General features: G+C 38.9%; 2 protein-coding genes across 2 annotated transcripts in view; one reads left to right on the forward strand and one right to left on the reverse strand.

Annotated features, from left to right (window-relative positions):
* PSMD1 (proteasome 26S subunit, non-ATPase 1) overlaps window positions 1-24,203 on the reverse strand; it is a 69,539-nt gene that overhangs the window by 22,458 nt on the left and 22,878 nt on the right. The window contains exons 16-17 of the mRNA XM_029960761.1: window positions 2,307-2,421; window positions 183-299 (exon numbers count right to left, since the gene is read on the reverse strand). Coding sequence (XP_029816621.1) covers window positions 183-299; window positions 2,307-2,421 — 232 coding nt within the window. The remainder of the gene's footprint in view (window positions 1-182; window positions 300-2,306; window positions 2,422-24,203) is intronic.
* On the forward strand, window positions 12,206-22,506 carry HTR2B (5-hydroxytryptamine receptor 2B). The gene is made up of 3 exons (XM_008924508.3): window positions 12,206-12,515; window positions 19,245-19,445; window positions 21,369-22,506. Exons 1-3 carry the CDS (start codon window positions 12,206-12,208, stop codon window positions 22,247-22,249), a joined length of 1,392 nt encoding a protein of 463 aa, XP_008922756.1. The 3' UTR covers window positions 22,250-22,506.

The raw sequence follows: 24,203 nt of genomic DNA on the forward strand, positions 1-24,203 counted from the left end.
CCCCATTCAGAGCACGTGCTCTTATCCCTGCAGGAGCTTCCTGCTGCACATCCAGATCTGGCTCTTTACAAGGCACGTGCACTCTCTTGCCAGTGCTTACGTGCAGTGCCAAGCACCAAAGTTTTGGCACCCAAGACCATTTTCCCACCTGATAAGCTGGTATGTAAGGTATGACACCCTACCTTTGGGCAGGTAATCTCAGTCTGCTGGATCATGATAAGAGCAGATGCAATCAGAGCTCCCTGACGCACGTAGTTCACAGGATCATTTGTCATTGGCTCAAGCAAATTAATTGCTTCCTAAAACAAGTGAAGAAATAAGGAGTCACAAAGTTAATATTTTTATTTTTAGTACTGCAGTGGAAGGTTATCAGATTGACACTATCAGATATACTTTTAAAATACTCTGCCTGTCCTTGGTAAGTGAAACAGAAATCTGTATTTCTCTAGATTTTAATCTAAAAACCAGGAAGAAAGAAACCCAAACACTAAAAAACAAGTGATGGATGGATGGAACAAGATCTGCCTGCAGAAGTTGGGCAACAGCTAAACAACAGGTATAAGCAACAAATGCATTCATCACATTAGAATCCAAATTCTTGGCCTTACACTTTGTTGTTAGAATCTGTAACATTTAGCATCACATGACAGCACACATTTCAAACCTACAACAAGTAAGGCTATCTCTGAGCACCCATATAGTAAATCTAGGTTTTTAGCACAGTTCAAAATGCTCTTCTGCTTCTTCAAATTCAGTAACTTCCCAGCTAAGTGCAACAGGAATATGATCCACAATGACCTATTAGTAACTATTCTTTTCAATGAAGTCACTGATTATGAAAATCTCTCCTGTCCATACAGTGCTCTTACTTACACTGAAGACACCAGCAAATGCAGTTGAGTGCATGAGACTCCCAGCAAAGACCCCTCTTGTTGTTACTTCTGTGAGGGTGAGGCTTTTAAAAAGAAGCTCATTTTATACAGAACCACTTCTAGAATAATATCAAGCCTTTGCTTTGACTGCTTTTGCCATCTGAGCTATGTTAGAGGCTGTGCTTCTCCACCTGAAGGTGACTCATTCACTCTTTGGCAAGCATTCAGTACCATGGATGGAACATCCACTATAACAAAGAGCTGAACTTTCCGACCTCCAAAGTTGAATATATTTGGGCCTTCAAAACCTAGTGATATAAGCTCTGGAAGACATGTAATCAAATGGTTTAGGTCATCACACAATGCATCTGGAAATAAAAAGACTTATTTTTGCGATTAAAAGCATTTCCACCTAAATTATCTTGTCAGATGCAGTGGGTTAAAAATAACTAGCTCCTTGATTCCACCTTCCACTCGAGAATAAAGCGACCTGGATAAAAATAGGACTTTCAGTTTGCTTTCAAGCCTGCATGCTTTAGATGCTGAAGCTGGCAGGCAGTGCACGTCAGCATTCTGTGCTTTTGGCAGCACCAGTGACACACTGGGGAGTGCTCACGCAAGAGCCACAGAGCAAGAGTTTAACGCAGGATGAGGAAGGGATGAGACACATAAGCAACAGATTTATCGAAGACTCTGAAGCATAAAATATCAATTTCATTTGGACAGTCTGTGCACCTGTTCTGAAGTGTGATTCTGTACCACTACAGATTACATACACATGTGGGTGAAGCAGAGGGAGCTTATTCCCAAGTTTACTTCCTGCTTGTTCCAATGAGTGCTCACTTCCCACAGCAGAAGTGGGAATCCTTCTACCATAAAAAGTCCCTGTTACCATCTGTGAGAATGAACCTCCACTGACACTTATAAAGTGAGAATAAAATTACTGGTTTTTAATTACACATGTGAAACAACAATACATTTAATTAAATTTCACCTGCACTTGTCTTTTCTACATGGATCTTCCATGAATGGTGTATCATAGGAAAGAAGAAAGGAGCTAGAAGTTATGCAAAACACCTGCTGTTTTCCTGTCACTGGCACTCCAAAGGCAAAAGAGTATTGATTTTGGAGTACTGAACACTCATTTAAAGTTCAGTGGCAACTTGACAGTAAGAAAACTCTAAGAAAAGTTTTGAAGACAAAATTCCAAGAATGTGGCAATAATGCATGAAAACTTGCTTCTACTTTTATCTATACTGAACAAGCAGGAAAAGAATGTCTATGCCCAGAATAGTTAAAGTACTGCTGTACTCTAGCTGGCTAGCAGTGTACATGTGTAGGAAATCTATCTGTGTGTGCAATGGTAACATACAAATGTGCCTGTGGCAGGAGAGAGCAGGAACAGTCTTGGCCATGGATGCTTCTGGCCCTCACCTTGTTTCCAGTGCCTGCACAGCAGATCCCCAAAGCCATGGCAGCCCCATAACGCACATGGGGATTGTAGCTCTCTGACAGCAAAGAAACCACGCTCGGACACTGCTCAGGAGTCCTAAAGAAAGGCAAAAAAAGAGTGTTGTTTATTATTATTGTTCTTCAAAATATGGTATGGTGCTTCAAAATACAGAGACTTCACTCTGTTCATACTGGAAAATTTCATATTGTCCTTTCATACATATCCTTTTGAATTTTTCAAAATGTAACCAGAGGGGAGGAACAAATGGGCTAAGAGAAGAACAGGGATGTGCACAGATTAATAAACTTCCCTATCACTGCAGATATCACACACAGTTCCCACTACTGAGGTCTTCCTTTTTATTGCTTATTTTACGCCTTTGAGAGATCACCAAGTAGAATGATATATTTATTGAGATTGAGGTCTTTATCTCTAGAAATCATGATGTTGTGACAGACTTTCCACTAGCAGAAGTTTACTCTCCATGAGAGACAGCACTAAATCTTCCATCAGGAGATACAAAACCCAACTCCAGTATTCAATCAACCTTCAAGGTTAGTGGGTCTCAAACTCCCTTTTGCAATCATGGCTTCTGATGACTCCTCCTCACCCCCCCACTGCTGTAAATCAAACCACGAGAGGAGATGCTGACACAACACACACTTCCAATCAGTTTATGAGCAATGTCCCCCGTTGCCTCCTTCATGCTGTGATGTTGCTGCCTTTTAAGAGATCTGAAATGGGTGTATGTGCTGCATGGCTCACCAGCTGGGAAGTGTCCTCCTGGTCATTACAGGAACAGAACTTCCAGCCACACACTGGGGAAGACGAGAGGGAATCTTAATTTCCTACAGCAAGAAGCACATGTTGCTAATGCAAACAGTTTTGTAAATATTGAGTATTTCAGAAGTAGGGCAGAACTCACAGGCGTGGATATACTAATTTCCTTCCTGTCTTCACAGTCATTTTAATCACTCCACTAAAATTGATGCCACACAAACCACTTGAAAATATCATACACTGCCAATTTCAGCATTTCCAGTTCCATGACACCATTAACACAAGAGCAATGTGGGAATGTGGTTGGCAAGTGCATGCTCATGAAAAAGAAAGATGGGAAACTATACACTGTGATTTAATTATATCTGTTTTCAAAGTGAATATCATCTGGCTATTCACTCCATTGTGTCTTGCAGCCCAGACTAGCATTTTAATTGTCACATTCACGATCCTAGAAGCAGTCTTGCAAGCCATTTATTTCAACTATAAACTGATTTCAGACTGAAATGTACACAGGAAGAAGCCAAGAGCACCTTAGTTTTAGCTTCCCTTCTTACATTTGCTACACTGAAAGATGGAAGCTGGAGGGTGGCAGCAGCACCTGTTTTACATAGGAATTATAGTGTCAAGTAGGGCCATCAAGCGTCTATCAAAGCACTCAACAACTCAAGAGAGAGAAAAACCATTATAAAGTACATTTCAGCATGGGTTTTATTTAAATGAATAGCTGAATCGTAGAAAACAGAAATAAAAAAGACTTTAAGCAACAATCTAGTTAATTTCTTCTTTTATTGTGACTGGGGACAGAAGACATGCCCATATAATGACACACTCATACTTCAGTTATACTCTACACACACAGTCAATTAATTTTTACTCTAGTTATTCCCATTTCAACACTGGGAAAGTGTCTCCTCTGATAACTAGTCCTAAACTCCTCTTACATTCCTCTCTCCTACTCCAGCTGATCACAGACAGGCAGCACCATCAACCACACAGGCTCCAGTCTTCTTCCAGAACTGCTGAAAAGACACCCAGGCTTCAGAGGCTACTCAACCCCTCAACAGTAATGGCAGCAAGTGCCCAGATCTACCTCACCCCTGCTTCCAACAGTCTGGTTTTTTATGTTTTCCCAAAACATTCACCTGGGGAAAGAATCCCACCTACTGCCATCATCTTAAACACACCTCCCTCATTCCAAACAGCAGAAAAAAAATCCATATAAAAGAAGGAGGAGCAAACACAAAGTTGCAGGAAACTCTGCTCCCTCTAAGATGCAGCCAGGATGACAAATGTTAAGAAAGGGGGATGAGCTGAGCAACAGAACAACACTGTCCTGCAATCAAGCAGTATAAGTGAAGACTATAAACTAAAAGACACATTTAAAACTACCTGTCAGCCTCTTGCTCAAATAACAGCCTGGATGCTGACAATGTTTTTTTAAAAATGAGCTGATGCGCAGACCAGAAGACACAAATCCTATAATAAATGAGCCCAAGCATTCAGCTGCACAGACAACTTTGGCTCTTGCACAAAGACTCTTAACACCTTTGTGTTTATTTTACTACAGCAAATGTTAAACAGGCAGATTGTAAGTCAAAGAAGAGAAAAACAGTTTCTGGCAAAGATGTGATTATGCACTCTGAGGCATTAATCATTAAATTCTTGTTCAGAAAGCTGGATTTCATAGAATCATCAACTTGGACACATATTTGTGTCTGCAGGCTCAGTTTCAACACAGATTTTATTATAAAATCAGGATTAATGTACACTAGTTGATTTTAGAATTCTTAGTCAGATTTAAATTAGTTGTTGCCATTATTTTAAATGACAGGGGGCCTTATGTAAATCCACTTTAGGAGTTATAGCTACTTAACGGGTCCCACCACTTTCCCCAGTAACACACCTTTTTCGAACCTTCAGCCTTCAAAAAGTGTCTTCCCAAATAACAGAGATCTAGAAGGCAGGTCCACAAGTGGGTCAAGGAAGCTAAAGAGTTTGCAAAAGTGCCTATCAGAGGAATAGGACTTTAGTGCACAAAAGCACTGTTGGCATCAATGTCTAAGCAGTAACATTTGCTCTTTTATTGCTGAGATGCTTTACAAAGTCTTACACACTGTTGCCAAAGGTCAGCCCATATAAACCCAAACCCACGCTTCATAAAATTCTATAAAATCCAAAACAATTCTGTGAAGTGATCAAAAGAAAAGCTGAATGCCCTCATAAGCAGTCACAGGCTGCAATTGTGCTCCTGTGGCATTACTTCCAACCGGTAAGCTAGTTGGGGAATATGTTTAAAACATGACCACATTATCCTTCCCCTGCCCCATCTTTCACCCTTCACTGAGAGCACAGCCCTCCAGCTGCTGACTTGACATTCAGTGCAATCCAGAGACACAGGTCCTCCTGCTGATGGAGAAAGTTTCCACTTCACTGGAACCAACCCCCTTGCAAGTTCCCAAACCAAGTCCACCCCTCTGGCTCCCTCCTGGAAACCTCTGCCTCTCTGCTGATGGCTCAGTCAATGTGGTTAAAGAGTAGAAACCTCTGATATGGGAGAGGGAGAGAGATAACAAAGGGTGTGAGAAAACTTAAAAACAGTTCTAAAAAACATAAATGGTTTGTCACAACCAACACTCAGTAACCCAACTATTCTTACTCCTAATACGGGCATCTGTCATTACTGCGAGCTAAACACAGAAAGTAACATCACATGAAATACCAGGATAACATCTGGAGATTTTGTGGGCATAAGTTTTATCTCCAGAGCCAAACTTTTCCTCCCCTCTTAAAAGTAACAGTAAAAATTCTAAGCCTGGAGTATATTTAATATATTTTGAGGACAGAAGCAATGTATCATAGTCCTCTAGTCTGATCTTCCCATAACACAGTCCAGTAATTTCATCTAAAAATTCCTACATTAAACCCTAAGGCATGTCTCTAAACTGGGCTCTGCATCTAAGAAAGATAGGCCATGTCTATTTTTAAAAACCAAATTATCTTTAATGTACTGGTTCCTTCCTTTTTTCCTAACACTGGTTTTGCTCAAGCAGTTTGCTTTTGCAATTACATTTTACTACAACAGCAAAATGATGACAAAAGAATGGCCTGATTATTTCCTTCATTCTCATGTGAAAATTGCTCAGCTGCTCCTACCTAAGCCAGGAAACCACAGACGTCAGTGAACCCAGACCTGTCTACAAAAAAAAAAAACCCTACCTCACAACTAGCTTTGACTTCGTTCTGTTACCAGGAAACTAAAGGAATCAAGAAGCCAAAAATGTCTAAAAGTTTATTCTATGGAACTTTAACACAGTAGTCAGCTACAGCTTTGTTTCCACCCTACACCAGGGTAAGTTTTACCATTGTGACAAATGGACTGCAGATGAAGGACTTCCTCCAAGATCCAGTTTGGTTTGTTTCAGAAGTCAAACAAAACCATAAAAAAAAGATGCACCAAGACAGCAATAAGAGATTCTCGGCAAAACATAATCACTGGCATTTTATTAGTTTTATTCATCAACTGGTTGCTCTCGAAAGCTCCACAAGAAACAAACACCCTACGCTGCTAAGGATTTCAAATCTTCCTAGAAACCAGAACTAGAGAGAGAACATAAAGAAGCTGCCTAACTCCTGCCCAATTACCTTAACCTTAGCCTAAACTTTGAACTCATTCCTGTCAATGTTCATTCCTTGGATGTAATTAAATATAAGTGACATTTATATATATACAAATGTCATATTCTCTCTATGAAAGCTGATAAAGCGCTTGTAAGTGCCCTAGAATTTCTGAGAAACTAAAGAGAGTTTTGAGATCTTCATTACTTCTAAAGAGAGAGGAAAGAAAATTTTTCTTAAGCCTCTAATGCAAAACTTAACAAAATGAAAACCAGGATGTTGATTCTTACTAAGAACAAACTCACCCAGGTCAGGAGGACACAGAAGACAGTTTCCCTTTCAATCCATGGTGTTGACCACAGAAGGTTCTCCATACTTTGCATAGAATTGTGAAATTGTATTTCCTTTTCACCAAGATACATTTCTTACTGTAGCATTATTAGGAGTCTATAATACTGTTTTGTTTTTTTTTTAAAAAGTCATTACAACTGCAACATCTGCAGATATCACAGTTCTTAGTAAGATTTGCCTACAAGAGCCTTAGGCTGCTGAAAGTTGAGGAACACTGTTGGGTGCATCAACTCTGTTTAACAATCCACTTTAATCTTTTTTTCCCAAGAGGCATGCAACAGGACAAACTAAAAACTCAGACTCCCATATCCTGGAGCATATTCCACTTGAAGTTTCTTATATCACAGTCCAGTCAGAATCACATCCAAATACCTTTGTGCAGTTTATCTCCAATTCTGTACATCTTGAAGGTTAAGGCATTATTGCAATTTTTCTTTATATTTCAGCAATATTTAAACATGAAACCCTGCATATATATAAGGTAGCATCAATAAGTAAATAAACAGAATACTGCAAAAATGCTATCACATTGGTCTTGTTACTGAGACTGAAAATTGAAGCATCACTAACACACATTTATTTTTTAGTCTAAATATTTAAGGACTATACAACTCATTGAAAAATGAAATGTCAGAGAATTGAAGAACAATGTCAAATATATCTTCTAAATTCCTCATTAAGTGTCCCCAGTTATAATTCAAAAGATTCTAAATATTTATGACTTTCTAAACTATTGGTCATGAATTAATTATTTTATACAGAACTATTTCCACAAGTTGCTTTATTAGTGTAGTGATAATTTAGAAAAAAAAAAGCTCAACAAAAGTTTAATTTCATCCATGAATGAGTTAATAAAGGAGGAATGCAGATATCTAACTGCAGCCATTTCTGAAGGGGGTGTGTGTAGCAAAAGGGGGGATACAGAGAAGATTAAAACCCTGCAGATTAAAACACAACAAACCAATATATTTCAGTGTAGACTAAACACCCCATCTCCCTCTCTGGACAAAAATGACCCCAGTTATTCCCAAGCCAGGAATTTCCTACAACTATCTCATGTGCAGCATAGCCTCCTTCTTCACAATGCTCTTCTCTGAAATGCCTCCTAGCTGTCTAAGCAAGAACTTCTAGGAGCCTCCCACTGCCAGGAGGTTGAAGCTGAGCACTGCCCACAGCTGGCGAACTGGAGGGATATGCACTGCCTGAACAACACTCACCAGGGACAGCTCACATCTAATGGAGACGTGGCTCCACTCAAATAAAATAGCACCGGCAATTTGAAAACAGAAGGAGCAAAAAGGAGTGGGAAACAAAAATAGTATCTATGCATGGTTCAATTATTCTGGTTACAGTGGACCAGGAGTGAGTCTAAGGTTTATCACCATTAAGACAGGAGAAGAGTTGGATATGGGGGTAGAGCAGCAGCCTGCACAAAAGCTTGGCCAGAAGCATGCAGTGAAAGACCTGCTGCAGACCTGTAATAGATATAGAGGAGGACGTGTCTCTCAAAAATGATTCAAACCTGGGAAACCCCCAAAAACATCACAAAAGGCAGATAAGTTTTCTAGCTCTCTAAAATTAAATAATGCACCAAGCAGGTATACGTGATATGCAAGCCTACACGCCACTAAAATGATATCATCTTCCTCTGCAAGGATAACTGATATCTTCCTAAGATAACTGCTTTATCTGTATTTAAAGAAATCATTTCCTTTTCAATTAGATATGAATGCATTCAACAGCTTTCATCAGAACAATCTGCAAGCAATAGTGCAGCTGGTGCTTTGTCAAGATGCCTCCCTCTTCCCAATCTAATTTAGTCATTCTAGTGGCTAAAAGACGATTTTGCTATATAGGTGACATTATAACATCCACTGAGGCATTCCAGAGAAGCAGAAACACTTGATTTTCACTTAGACCAAAACAACCCTTTCCTGCTGTAGCCAACAGTGCTGTTCCTTGGATGGTAAGATCTGCGAAGAAAATTTATTAAGAGGTAATACAGAACTCAAGTTGACAAAATTACACTTCTATAACTCTGGTACTTCCTCCACTCTGAAGTGATGGAGGGATAGAGTCTGCTGCATTGTGAAAATGTTAAAATAAAAAACCATAAAACTCTTTCAATATAATGGTTCAGCTCTGACACAGATCTGCAGCAGTAACTGATGCTGATGATTAGCAGATAGTCCCGAGAGATGCATTATCTAATTTTTTTCTAGAGAATTTTTGTGTTCTTTAAATTCAAAGATGTGACATGAAGATCTGCATGTGGCATACACCTACTGAAGATAAACAATTAATCTGTCTTTTACTATATTTTAGTGGTTTTACTCTGGAACATTGCTTTCCGTTTATGATGCAGATACACTGCCAATAGCTCCAGCTCCACAAAGTGGCAATAATTCCAGTCACCTTTCAACAATGTAAAAAACCAGTTCAAGTGACAATGATGACTGAAACCAAGCTTCATCTGTACAATCAGAAAGAGTGAACATTGGCTGTGTTTAATCCAATGGAAATCTTGGTGAAGACTTCAAGTACAGTTAGATTAACATCAGGAGAGCCTTCAAGATTTATAAAATATAAACCAGAAGTTGATTAGACATAGTGGAGCTTAAGAAAAACTGAATCCAAATACTCATTAGCCAAATAAGGTATTTTCCTGTCTCAATTTTCACTTTTTACATGTTTTCATGTGCTCTACTCCCTCAGTACTGTCGGGGTGACAACAGGGATGTAGCCAGATAAGAAAACAGAACTACCATAGCTGGATGAATCTTTATTTTTCTAATAGATACTTTTCTGAAGAATAACAGTCAATTGTAAATGAATACAGCATGTAATCTTATTGAAGGTTTCCTTTAAACATGAAAAATAAAGAAGTGAAAACTACTGAAAATTCTCTTGTATTATCTGAACACACTTCAAGTAAAGTATTTCTATTAATTTCTGGCAGCAGCTTTCTTTCTTTGGCCCCCCAGTAGCTGCATCCTAAAGATATGAATTTTTTGATTCACAGTTCACTGAGGAGTTGATTTCCAGCTCAAGGCTGGTGAGCACTAGCAATTCATGGAATGTAATGGCTGGTGTCATACAGGGGGGCAGACCATGATCTCATGGTCTCTTCTGGCCTTAAACTCAAGGAATTATTATCCAATTTTGCAGCTAATGTCCTTGGAAGTGAACTCTATTTCCATTTTAATGCAGAACTATAAGATGACGATAGAGACAATACACAGATCTGCCTGAAAGTTGAAAGGTAACAAAAGAGAACACTCTGGATAATAAAAAGCAGTTGCATGAAGGAAGTTTTAAAGTAACAGTGCACATGCTTAAAACAGTGTGCTAGACAATGCTTTTACAAAATTAGGCAAGAAAAAGCTTAGAGTGTTTACAGGGCAGCAGAACTTTTTAGGGTTAACTGTGCTTCTGTCCAAAAAGCAAGTGAGCAAGAGAGCCCAGAGAGCGAGCAGCACACACACAGACAGACACAGACACCCAGTGCGGTGCACAGAGATACAACACAGCCACAAGGAGCACACATTATAGCACTGGAGCACTGACTCAATCAACTCGCTCTGGCTTTTTTCCAGACAAACCCCCCACTCACTCACTTCCCTGCCTTTCAAGCTGGATACGCTGGAATGAGTCAATCAACAAACAAGGGCAGCAGCAAACTGCGAGCTTTGCTTATGAACAAAGATAAAACTGCACACAGACTCTGCTCATCACTTCAATAAAGTCAACAAAGGATGGAAGAGAAAGGACAGCAAAAAAGAACACAACCTTATTTCTATCTTTTTTAAAATGTGGTAAGAAAGATTCCTCTCTATTTCAGAGTTGGAGAAAATATCTTGGTGAGAAATATTATTTTCCCAAAATACAAATTCTTAATCTTGGTGATAGAAGAAATATAAGTGCTAAACAAAAACACATGAAGAAACAAGCTTCAGAAATATTATAACAGCAAAAAGCAAACGATCAATTTGTTTTCTAGAAAGTAGTAAAAAATCTCGAAATTCACCGTGTGATGAAAAAGAAAATTACAAAGGATCTTCCTGGATGCAAAGTGAACTCTACTAAAATGCAGAGAAAGAGGTAAGGCTTTCTTCACCTGAATATTGCAACACATCAAATCTTCTCAGTAACTGAGAATTTGCTCAGTTTAACGCTGGAACAGCTGTTTGAGTCTCTGCTTGAAGGGGGAAATGCAAGTCTTAAGTCGTTAGCAGAGTTGAGAGAGACACAGAAGAGACAGAGAAAGAAAGAAAGAGAAAGGAAGAGAACAGGCTGTGCTTAATAAAAGCCCTGCTCAGATTACAAAAACAAGCGTTTTACTCACCCCCACCCCTTCAAGTAATGGGTAAATTTAGATGTCTCAGTTCGATAAATCTTTACGGTCCCCTTGAGACTGTCACCAGTGTTTTATTGTCTGCAGCTTCCTGACCCTCACCTGATAAATTAGGAACTGTAGAGATTAAAACGGAAATCTCATACATAATTTCTGAAGGTATTTTTGGGTTACCCTCTGTGGAGAAATAGGATTCTTAATAAGGGGAAATATGGGAACTGCTGCCTGCCTACGCACACGCTGCTGGAGACAAGACACTCGGGAGAGGAGGAGTTGCAAACACACAACTCGAGCATCTGCCTTTGCATCAGTTTGTACTCACAAAGAGCAAATCTACATACGCTGTATCTAAACGGAACTGTCTGGCATTGAGATTCATCTATCACTTTTTTACTGCTGTAGAAAGAAAGAAAAAGAAAAGGAAGCTAATGCACTGCTTACTGTTCACAGCTACTGAATTTTCCCCTGTAATCTTCTGAAACCTGAACCTCGCTACAAAGGGGAGACCAGACCACTGAACCCTACCAGAGATGGACACGAGACAGGACTTTCATTTTTAAGTCTATTTTGCACTCAGCAAGGCACAGGATAATAAAACTGGATACCAGCTTGGACATGGTCACAGTATCTCAAAATAGCAGATGACCAGCTCACTATACTGACCATGCTGGCCTTTCTTCAGGACCATCCTGGACCAGAGAGGAACAGTGAACTCTTGCACCGTACACGATTCCTGCGCAAAACAGAGCTCCTGAACACATTCTGCTGGACACAAAAATGTCCCATCCTTTACATTTCTTGAACGGGTTTGGAGCTGGCAATGGATCTTTGTCGGCTCTCTCAGTAACAGGAGCACCCAAGCAGGACGACCCAAGTGACGAACAAGGAAACAGAGTGCGCTGGGCAGCGCTGCTGATCCTCCTGCTGATAATCCCCACCATTGGGGGGAACATACTTGTCATACTGGCCGTGTCCCTGGAGAAAAAGTTGCAATATGCTACCAACTACTTTTTGACGTCCTTGGCAGTGGCAGATTTGCTCGTGGGTCTGTTTGTGATGCCCATTGCCCTCCTCATAATATTATTTGGTAAGTACAGCATGTTTGTTTCATCAGGTTTGCATATGGGGTACAATTTGGGGAGGTCTAATTTAAACAGAAAAACTGTTTGCTTTCCACCATTACAATTTTAAAAAATCACTTGCATAACAGCTGCTAAATCTTTTCTCCCTCTCACCTTAACAGAGCTTAATGCTTTTATGAGAAGTACAACTACTGTGCATATTCCTTCCTTTGAAACAAACCATTCCAAAATCACCCGAGACTTAGAACTGATTTAAAGAGGAGCTGGACACAGGCAATTACATTTTGTACAGTGTAATATAATTTTTAACAACATCAACACAATGCTGGTATTTTTATATTGGATATCATACTAATTGTAGGCAGTCTTCTCTTAAAAAACTTGAAATTAAGACTAAGTGTCTGTTCAGGACACTGAACAGGTTTTGAACTTTCTAGGAGTCAGGCACCTGATTTTACTTGGGTATTGACTCCAAGCTCCATGAGCAGAGATGGTCCCTGGCACCATCAGTGACAACAAACTTTACCAGTACCAGTTTCAGAGAAATCTATTTTCTCCCACCCTTGAGGCAGCGGGTCTGTAAAGCATCACAAAGAATTAACTCATCTGTCAAGCCAAGGAAGTCTCAATCCATGTACCTAATGTTTGTAATTCAGGTTTGTCATTTAGTCTGTTTCATATGAAATAAAATAGGGGGTTTTTTTCTACCTGAATGTACACTGGGTGTGACATTTTCTTTCCCACTAGTCCTTACAGAATAAGTATGATTTTTCTAAAGTCTCTCATGCCCAGCTTTACTTCAGATATTGCTTCTGACAATTAATCAGAGGCAGCTCCATGGGAAAGTCTCTCTCTTTTACTCCTAAGGTTCCTTTTAGAATACATTTTAAATGGTTTATTTTCATATCATAAATGGAAAAAAACCCAATAAGGCAGGTTTTCCAATAAACTTACAGATTTACATAATTATCTTTAAGGTATAGACAGATACCACTGGGCCCTAGATAACGAACGGCTGCAGGAGTTCATTTTTCCTAGGCTAGGCTCTAAGAGTTGTCAGAGCAACAAGTAAACACATCATAAACTTTATTTCAGAAAGGCTGTCAGCAGCTTTTGTTTGCTGCAGAAAACTGGTATCACTTTATTAACAAATGTGTTTATTCACTAAATGCCTTGAGAATGAATTTCTGTATAATACAGACTGCTTCTCCCTAAACAGAAATGTAAATTGGAGCTCAGAATTCAGTGTTGAGATAATAAAATGGTTTTTTCAAGCAACAGTTTCTAAAAAGAAAACTGAATGTACATAACTAAGACAGTAACTTTTAATTCAAAAAACCCAGCTACTCATAGAAAACCTTGATATGTTAAGTATGTATAAGGAGGCAAAGAGCAGATATGAATTTACATATATACACACAGATACTGTAACTGCTTAATTCCTGCTAAAGGTCTCGTTAATAATAAAACTACTAATCACAACCAGTACTAGTATGGACTTGCAATCAACATAAAGGGAAGGCAAATTCTGGATTTTGTGGAGTTCTTTTTTTGGTGGTGGAGGAGTTTTTATGGTTTGGATTTTTTTTTAATTATTTTCTTCTGCTAGACTCACCAATCTTTTCTTCATAACTTTATAAAGAGACTATTGCTCCTTAATCTCTCAATTAATCCAGTGCTATGCCCTGGTTACAACAGTTTAAAGCATGCTAGGAATCTTAATTCAGAAGTCAAACAAAAACATCTTTCATGATGCAGGAAATTTACCAGAAGGTAGTAAAATCAGTTCTAATTAATGAAGACTGCAACCCACCTTCCACATAACAGTGGTTAAAACTCAAATTTCTCACACACAAGTCTCTCCTTGGCAGCCAACCAGAAAACTGCTTTGCCTCTTCACCAACTGGGAGAAGATGCTGAGGTGTTTATAGGAGTTCAAAGTGTGAGCAAAACACGAGGAGTTACTGGAATGAAGCTAGAACAGACATTTAAATACATGAGAAGTCTAAATCTTGAAGCTACATTAGCCAGATAACTACTTGAACAAAGAATAGTCATTGATAGCCAGACAGCAAACTAAATCCTGGCACTTCCACACAGGAATGTTTCCATAATAATGAAAGAGCCGGGTGCAGCTTCTAGATACCGAGTACAAATATTATGCTTCCGATTTGGGATTGATATCTAATTATGTGGAGAATATCTGAGGGAAAAGGTGTGAAATAAAGTGCAGTCACACTAAGATCCCGACTGCACAAATTAATGTGTCACAGGGTGTTCAAAACCTGCTACAGATATCGGTACACTTACAGAAAAATCATCAGAAATAGACTGTCTCTGTAACAAAGAGCTGACTCTCTTAAAAATAAGTAAATAAATGAATCTGTAACTCACTCCCAGGTGTAATGCCATGCTCAGCACATTATTTATTCTCAGCAGAGCAACCAAAATGTACTCTGGTACAAGCACACACAGCAATTTTAATTTAGGAGCGCAAGTGTCAGAATACATAAACATTTCATAGCTTTTATTCCTTTCTAAATTCTTCTCATTTCTTTTAAAAAAAAAGGCGGGCCCACTAGGAGATAATTTCATTCTCTGAAATCCAGCTTTCAAAACAGTTACCCAAATTTCTAACACTCAGAACTACAGAAGGAAAGCAAAAATGTTGCTATTCACTGGATAGAGAAATTAGCAAATAAACTTGAGAGATCCTCCCATTTGCAAAGCCTGCACCAGGAAGAAGTCTGGCTTGATGGGCAATGGATTGATTTGAGATAGTACATGTACCATATTTTAAAATATATTCTGTACTCTTGATAGTCATCCATTTAAAATCAGAAGGTAATGCTGCTTGTCCTAGGCTGCAAACCATTATTTTAATCTATCACAAGCAATCATCTTCCCCCATTACTGATGATGAACCACAACAACAAATCTTCCCTTCTCGCTTGTGCAAACTACCAGAGGAAACTATTTAATCAAGGGCTACTTTCCGAAATCTCAAATCTAAAGATAAGTGACAGTAAGTAGGAAAACAAAGGTTTATTTCTCACAAAGCAAATATAATTAAAAAAACCAAACCATTACTTTAGTTAAATTTAAAAAACTAGAGACCAGCCTGGAGACACAAAGCCTTGGCAGCCCACAGAGCCCAGTAGTGACATGACTGTGAATGCCACACACAGCTACAGACACACACCCCCCGATGTGAATGCTGAAGTTTACGATTAAAGGAGCTGGTGGTTGAAAGTATCCATTTCCGTCTCAGCAAAAGCATTATTATCTAACAGCAACACAGCCCCTTCTTTACAGGTAACACATTTCTGCAGCCCTTATAGCAGAAGAACAAACAGTATCTAAGTCTATTTAAAGAGCTCTCTTAATCATGCTTTTACATGTACACAAGTAGTGCTTTCCCTCAAGCTTTCCGAAAACCTTTTGGCTTACAGCAAGAACAGCTCTTCTACACTGTACTTTGTTTTAAGGATTACACATTTCTAAGGTATTTCCTATAAATAAAGCTTTTCTTAAATAAAGATTAATCAAGGGTAGACAGTTGCAGTAAAAACTAATCTTATTTCTCTTAAGGTGCAAGACAAATCTTAGAGCATGTATTCTATCTTGTTTTGACTCAAAATAAGGAAAATCTGCAACAGCAGCACTGTTGAAGTACTTGGAGGATATGAGGCAAAGTTTGTAGGAAAAAGGAATTTCTTTTTAACTTATACCACCTGACAGTTGGAGAAATCAGACAAGTTTTCAGGCAGGCACATATGTTGGGTAACCATGGCATTTAAAAGTAAATTTTAAAAAATCCAATCATACATCAGCATTTCAATTCCCAAGAGAATCTCAGGGACGGAGAATCCCAGTCAGCCCAGTAAATGCTCTGGTCTGCTCCAACAATGTGGATCTCTACCAGGAGAATCAGAACTCGTAACAGTCCAAACTAAGCATGACCTGCTAATGGCTTTGCATCACCTCTTGCAGGACATACTCATTTTACCTTCTGAGTTATAAAGTAGGACAACAACCAAGCACATCACTATCACATTCAAGGGTCAGAGATGCTTTCTGAGTCCTAAAGGGAAATTAATATTCCATCTTTTACCCATTCCTAAGCCAACTGTGATAGACACTGCCACCAGCACCAGGAAAGCACAATAACTCAACGCAGAGCAGTCCCTCAAACACCAGGCACAGAGTTTCTAACACAGGTGTAACCAACAAATCAAAGTAAGCTATAGCAAAATACACCACAGATTGAATCCTAGACAACTATGTGACTCTTCTGGACTTTGATGTATCAGTTTCATATTTGTTTCATTTAAATAATAACCATCATCTTCAGTCCTTATCAGAACTTATCAGTTCTTATCATTTAAAGTCTACTTTGATTTTGTTTGGAAAAGAAACATCATCTCATACATGCAAATATAGTAGGACATAATGCCATAATCATGAACATGATACCTTACTGCTTTGAGCACCCAGATCAAAACTAGACAAAAATAAAGAAAATATAAGGTCGCTCTGTTTAGTTGCACTTGTCAACTTACAAAAGGTCTTACAACTTAAAAACATACAACGTTGCTTGCATCAGATCAGTGTTTATATGTAACTAGTTTAAATAAAGGAAAAGGGCCTTTTGTTGCAAGGCAATCAAGGGTTTTCTTCTTTAAACAGTAAATTAATTAAAAAATGAAAGAATTTATCACACTGTGATTCTCCAGAACACAAAGGAGTTATAATCAAGGGAGTGGCACCCACGTACTCTTTAAAAGAAGTATCAGCTGCTCACTTGGAAGTCCAGCTGTGTTATCTGCCATCCTTCAAGTTGTAGACCACACTTCCCATTGTTCATGTTTTATCTGAACTAATCCTTCATCACAAACTCAGAAGAAGTTGTCTTAATTTTCTGGAGTGAGCAAAAACATTTCAAGCCCATCAAATCAGTTATTTCTTTTAACTGTTTTTTTATTATTATTATTAGAGCTGGTTACATGAGCCAGAATACTTTTGGCTTTCCTTTTTAAAGGAAATCCATTTCAGAAATGCACCACACCTTACTGCCAGCTAAAAGTGCAGACAGCAAAATTAAAGATGAGTAAGTGTTTCCTAATATACTAATTACCACTTTCTCATACCTGCCTGACAAGAAATTTTTCTGAAGCAGAATTTCAACAATGAAATTTATTTTTAGGAAATAGGTATGGTAGATACTAAAATCTACCTGGTTAATAAACTGAAAACAGACTGCCTCTTTACCTTCTGCCTCACTGCCTACATCATCCTCAGCTGAAGTCCTCTGCTTTGGGATGGCTGAGGATCAGTTCAGGGCTCCATCTGTCCATTCCCTTCTGTTTAACACAGAAGGTTTCCCAGCGTAGGTAACAGTGTAGACAAATACTTGTTATGTGTGTCTTTATAAAATTTTCAGTACTCTGGAGCTTATAATTCAAGCCAAGGCAACGCCATTATAATTTCTATCAGTCATATTGTGAAAAATTGTTTTGTCTCAAACTACTGCAACGTTACCACATTGGTAAGGCTGGACATTACAAAAGTCCAGCTCATTTGGCACTCTCAGCACACAGATCTATTTATTCCAAGCAAGGAAATTAAAACCAATCTGATTTATTAGAAATGTCTTCTTTTTTTCTCCCTTTATGATCATTCAACAAAGAACTGATTTCTCTGGCAATATTATTAATGTGCCTACTGATTGAGCATGGCTGAATTTTATGAGGGAGGAGAATATATTTAGTAGATCAACTTCTACCATTAAAAACAGAAAAATCTTCCTTGTTCACACATTCTTCCTGAGGACTACAGAACATCCTCATAGACACACAGCACTGAAGTGCACATCAAAATGAACACTCCTAGCATTGGATTGCAATACTAACGAGTGAAAATAAACCAATTAAGGAAAAAATAATCAGAGTTTCATTTGGTATTGTAGATATTGATAGGGGAGACACAGCTCTCAAAAATATGAGCCTTTTGGAAAGCTGAACACTATGAAACCTTTACCTCGGGCACCATGCAGTTGACAGACCCTATGTTTGCTATAAAGATTAACATTAAAGATGGATAACTACTGTAAGAAACAGAATGTCAGACTTAAAATCCAAGCCATTGCTCTTGGGAGAAGAAAAAAAAAAAAAGGACACTCATGAAAGCATTCAATTTTTATAAAATCATTACTGAAGTAGAACAGGCCTGCTTTGCCACTGTAGTGCTCAACTGTATCTGCTCAAGTGACACAGCAAATTCATTTTAAAACTGTGTGAACTAGACTCTTCAAAATCACCACTAAGGTTCAACCGTGATTTTACAATGACTGACTAATACACTGGTTATGACCCATTATCTTCTCCATTTAATAAAATCTTGAATCATAGGACTATCAAGAAGAAACAGCTGAATATAATCATTTAGCAGCAGGCTTGCAAGAACTCATTTTTCATAAACTTTTTAATCCAGAGTCCTTGCCACAAAGAACTTCTGATCTAAAAGGGACAGAAAGGCAGGGAAAGGCAATATGATGATCAATACGATGGCGGCAACCCTGGCAGTTAAGAGCTAACTAAAACCTAAGACAGAATCCAGCTGAGGCAGTGGCAAAGCTCAGTTCCTGTAGTACTATGAACTTCTCAAAGGCACTGATGCCACACTGAAAATTCTCAAAAAGCTCAGATTCTAATGAGTTTTCTGTTCTCTTTCAGACAATACCTGGCCTTTACCAACTGCCTTGTGTCCTATCTGGCTGTTCCTCGATGTCCTCTTTTCCACAGCTTCCATCATGCACCTCTGTGCCATCTCACTAGACCGTTATATTGCGATAAAAAAGCCAATCCAGGCTAGTCAGTACAATTCATGGGCTACAACAATCATCAAAATCATCGTGGTTTGGCTCATTTCAATAGGTATGTGAGACATGGAGACTGGAAAAGGAACACAGAAGCTTTTCATGTCTAAAACAACAGGTGAAAGCTGGGCAAAATGGAAAATTTAGTCAAGTATTATTGATTAGCAGACCCCAACACCCAGGTTGGCCTAAGTCCACCTCTTGGATCACATATAGATACATCACAGAAATCTGCCTGAACTGCTGCTCCTTATCAGGCTCACCAGAAAGGCCAAGGATTGAGTCAGGATAATCATCACTTTTCTTCATAGTCCTGAAAGTTCCAAAATCAGAAGACTATATCCATGTGCATAACAGGTCTCCCAGGAAAGCAAGATTCATGTTCCTGTGGTGGTATATTCTGTCCCAAACACAGTTTTAAGCCTTGATTAGATGCTGGTAAAATCTGTGCCTTACAATTGCCCCATGAAGCAAGTACAGAAAGGTTTTAGTTACTTATACCAAACACTGAAATCTAAATGAGTGGCTGGGAACATCCACACTGAAGACTAAGATGCACTGCCAATACAGCATATAGAAAGGTTATTATCTAACAAAAAAAACCCCCAAAACAACAAACCCTGAACAGGTTATATAAAGGATAACAATGTACAAACCTTTATGATATTAGCATCTCTGTGATGTGCATGCAACACTTCACCTGTCTTTGAAACAATAAATCTGCCAAATGTGGAAACATTTAATTCAAATAAGTTAAGGCACACTGCAGGCAGCCATAGTGCTGTATGCTCTGTGCAAGAGAAAACAAAATTATTCTCTTTATTAAGGCATACGACACATAGGAGAATGGGTACATCCACCTTTGTGGATGAGGTAAATGTGCCTAAACCCAAAATTTCTGACTTTAAAAAAAAAGGAAAACTTAGTATGACAAGACACTTACAAGTTGACCTTTTAATGTCTGATTTATTGCCATTAACCACTGCTGTACTTTTCAATTTCTTTTTATCTAACACAAACCTACTCTGCAGCTGAGCCAGATTCTCCAAATCAAAGGTTAATTTGGTTCAATCCTTATATTAAATGTTTGCTGTATCTGAAGGTGCCTCTAATTAAGAAAGGGATCAAGTTGCTAGAGGGTAACCCATTTTTCTCACTGCCTTCAACCAACTTCAGTAAGCAGAGCAGCAGAGGAATACAGTAAATCCCTAGATCTCATTAAGTGGTATCAGAAAACAGCACAAATAACCTTCACCAGACAGCAAGGAACCTGTTGTTTTTGTTGTAATGTCAGACTGCTGGCAAATGAAGTGCTGACTGTAATTTAATGGTTATAAAAAATTCATTTAAAAGACAAGACTGCTAACATTTTTTTAAACGAGTGGTGAATTACAGAGCTAGCCATCCTCATTTAAACACTCCTAAATATGCAGGAGACTTTAAACAACAAATCCATCTCAAACACATACTGCATAATTCTGGCAACTATTTAACTACTTGTATATATGAAAGAGTCAAGCAGAGTGAAAAAAATCAGCTGTCTGTGTCCAGTCACTTGGTTAATTTAAGAAGGAAAGACAAGATTTATGTATTTACAAAACTGCCCTTCAAAAAGTGCAAAGGTTACTCTGGAGAAAAAAAAAGGATGGCATTATGGAAATACATTTCACTGGAGGAGAAAGCCATACTAATTCCAACAACTAGAGACAAAGCAATTCATGTGTTTTACACTTGAAAAGTTGGCCACTTTATACCACTTCCTCAATCACTAAGGGTTAGGTCCAATCTCCTTAGAAAGGGCACTCTTAAAGCTCAGCTTGCCAAGTCTTACAAGTACTGTTTGACTCACGTGGTGTCTGTCACCCTGTGCCTGCTCCAGAGCTCAGGAATTACCTTTCTTTAGAAACCCCAAGGCTTCAGACCCAATGAAGAGATCGCAAGCAATTACCACATGCTGAAGTACTTGTTTTTTCTCCTGTAGGCATTGCAATCCCGATCCCTATCAGAGGCATCGAAGACGGAAACGGCAACTCCACAAACATCACGTGTGTCCTGATGCCTGATCGTTTCCATGACTTCATTCTGTTCGGCTCAGTGGCTGCGTTCTTCATTCCCCTCGCTATCATGATTGTCACCTATTTTCTGACAATCCAAGTGCTGCGCAAGAAGGCCTATTTGATCCACAAACCGCCCCAGCGCTTCACTTGGTCAACAGTGTCCACAGTATTCCAGCGTGACACAACACCCGCCTCCTCACCGGAGAAGGTGGCCATGCTAAATGGCTCCAGGAAGGACCAGACTCTGTCCAGTGACATGCCTCTCTGCAGGACATCTACAATTGGGAGGAAGTCCATGCAAACCATAACCAATGAGCAAAGGGCATCAAAAGTTCTGGGGATTGTATTTTTTCTTTTCCTGCTGATGTGGTGCCCATTTTTCATAACAAACATAAGTTCAGTTCTGTGCAACTCCTGCAACAAGGAGGTTTTCCAAAAGCTTTTGGAGATATTTGTTTGGATAGGATATCTATCCTCAGGAGTGAACCCTCTTGTATATACACTCTTCAACAAAACATTTAGGGAGGCTTTCAGCAGGTATATCACTTGCAACTACCAGACCATAAAGCCTATCAAGGCCCTGCGGAAGCGCTCCAGCAGGATCTCTTTCAGAAGCTCTGTGGCAGAAAATTCCAAGCTCTTTGTCATGAACGGGATGAGAAACGGGATTAACCCCATTATGTACCAGAGCCCAATGAGGCTGAGGAGCTCACCCATGCAGGCATCATCAGCCATTCTGCTGGACACCTTGCTGCTCACTGAGAATGAAGCTGATAAAACAGAAGAACAAGTCAGCTACGTATAGTGGAACTGCAGCTGTGTCTGTATATAGCATTGCTGTATGTATTATTCTAGATAACTGTGCTATAAGAGGGTATAAATACTATTGTTTTCTGTTATTTATGCAAGCAATATCTTATAAATTTATATTAATTCCTCTCTTCCAAAGACTCCTCTACTTTAACCCCAACCCCGTGGTTGCCATGGTGGCAACCACAACTTCATTCCATGAAAAATGACTCATGCAGAACTGTAGCCTAAGGAAGAGGGAAATAAATAAAACCTAAATCAGTTTGAGTATGTGACTTCAGTTCTCATCATCTTCAGTCTCTTCAAAGCACGTCTTTGTAAGAAAAGCATTTCTGTACAAACACTACTATAACACTCACTCTTGCAAGAAGACAAAACTCTGTAGGTTGATGGTCTACAATGCAAGTAGCAGGAGGATGCAAGATCGTTGGTTTTAATTTAAATCTCTGTCCACAGACCAGCCCACAAGCTCACTGCATTCCCTCCTACAGATACATTCCTCTGCTGAGACTGAGTATCCACATACGAGCTTTTCTTGTTCTCTCAGGGTACGTAAACCACAAGAAGAATCACTTGCTCCCAGAGACCGTGACATGTGCTCCCAGACATGCACATTCCACAAGGCATGATTAAACATTCCATGTGCAGAAATCATCTCTTTACTGTAGGGGCAGGCAGAATCTCTCACCCACCTGGATTCCATCTCCATTATACTCACACATGCGTAAGCCCAATATTGTCAGATTTGTTGCAGAAAACTGCCCTTTTATCTTTTCATGCTAAGAAAATGAAATATTTAATAAAATCAGAATGATAGATGATCAATGATCATGAGTAAAACAGGACAGGCAGTGCCTGGAACATCCCTATAACTTATATGAACAGACTTCTTTTTTTATGACTGTGGAAACTTCAGCAAAAGCTTTCCCCCATCCCATGTAGCTCACAGAAAGTACAAAAATCACAGACAGAATAGCTATTTCAAATGAAAATAAGAGCAAGTGTTTTAAGAGGCAGCAGAGACAACAGTTCATTGTGGTTTATCTTAGCTCAAAAATATTTAATTGGACTAATTGGCATAAGATTGGAGCCATAGAATCATAGAATAAAATCACAGAATTACAGCTCCCAATCTGCATGCTCTCCAACGTGCTCTAGACTTCTATATGAGCACAAAATTCAGAGAAAGAATCAGTCCTTACAACCTATAAGGGCTACCAAAGTCTGTCATTTGGGAAATCAGAAGCTTCTGACAGTTCCAGACCATCCCTCTTTGGGAAAAGAAACCAGATTTCCCCAAAGTACTGGAGTTCTTACAGCAAACACCTAGATCACCATTTTTTCAATAGTTTCCATTTCTAGTAAGATTTTCAGCTTGGGCTTTGTTTTCATTTTTCATGTTTTCAGCATTCTTTAGTTACACACTAAAATTATGTAGAGCAAAAGGCTTAGGTTTTTTTCATCTGCAGAACAGAAAGTGCTAAAGATAACGTGTCCTTCTAACATCTATTTTTATATATTTAATTTAAAACATATGCAAGTTGCAAACAGAGCAACTGCCAGAGAGTTCCAGGAGAAAGCATTAAAAATACATTTGTGGTACTTACTGTAAAAGTTATCTTCTTCCTCTCCTTTTTGGTGATAGTCAGTAGCCATTTAAGTCAGAAAAAGCTCTAACTGCTCTCACTCCTCTTTAAGCAACCAAAATTTGTTTAGGAGGATTCTGTATTTAAAAACCAGAACTGATGGACTGCTATAGCTATGAAAGATACCTACTCTTAAAAATGTTTGAGAATCAAAAGCTTTTGATAAGACCTAGATTACTTTGAAGCTCAAACAGGGAGGGAGTAGCATCAAAAAATCACCAAACCCTCCAAAACTTCCAGCTACATAGCTGAAAACATCACAGACCAGTGCCTTATTTAACTTAGAGCAGGTGCTCTGAGACC

This window comes from Manacus vitellinus, unplaced genomic scaffold (assembly GCF_001715985.3).
Source record: "Manacus vitellinus isolate BGI_N305 unplaced genomic scaffold, ASM171598v3 scaffold_29_pilon, whole genome shotgun sequence".
Taxonomy (NCBI): domain Eukaryota; kingdom Metazoa; phylum Chordata; class Aves; order Passeriformes; family Pipridae; genus Manacus; species Manacus vitellinus.

Bases quoted from the DNA above. Each gene is read 5' to 3' on its own strand.
- HTR2B (XM_008924508.3), top strand. From the start codon at position 12,206: ATGTCCCATCCTTTACATTTCTTGAACGGGTTTGGAGCTGGCAATGGA. The intron at 12,516-19,244 runs GTAAGTACAGCA...GTTCTCTTTCAG, and splicing joins CCTCCTCATAATATTATTTG to ACAATACCTGGCCTTTACCA. The intron at 19,446-21,368 runs GTATGTGAGACA...TTTCTCCTGTAG, and splicing joins GGTTTGGCTCATTTCAATAG to GCATTGCAATCCCGATCCCT.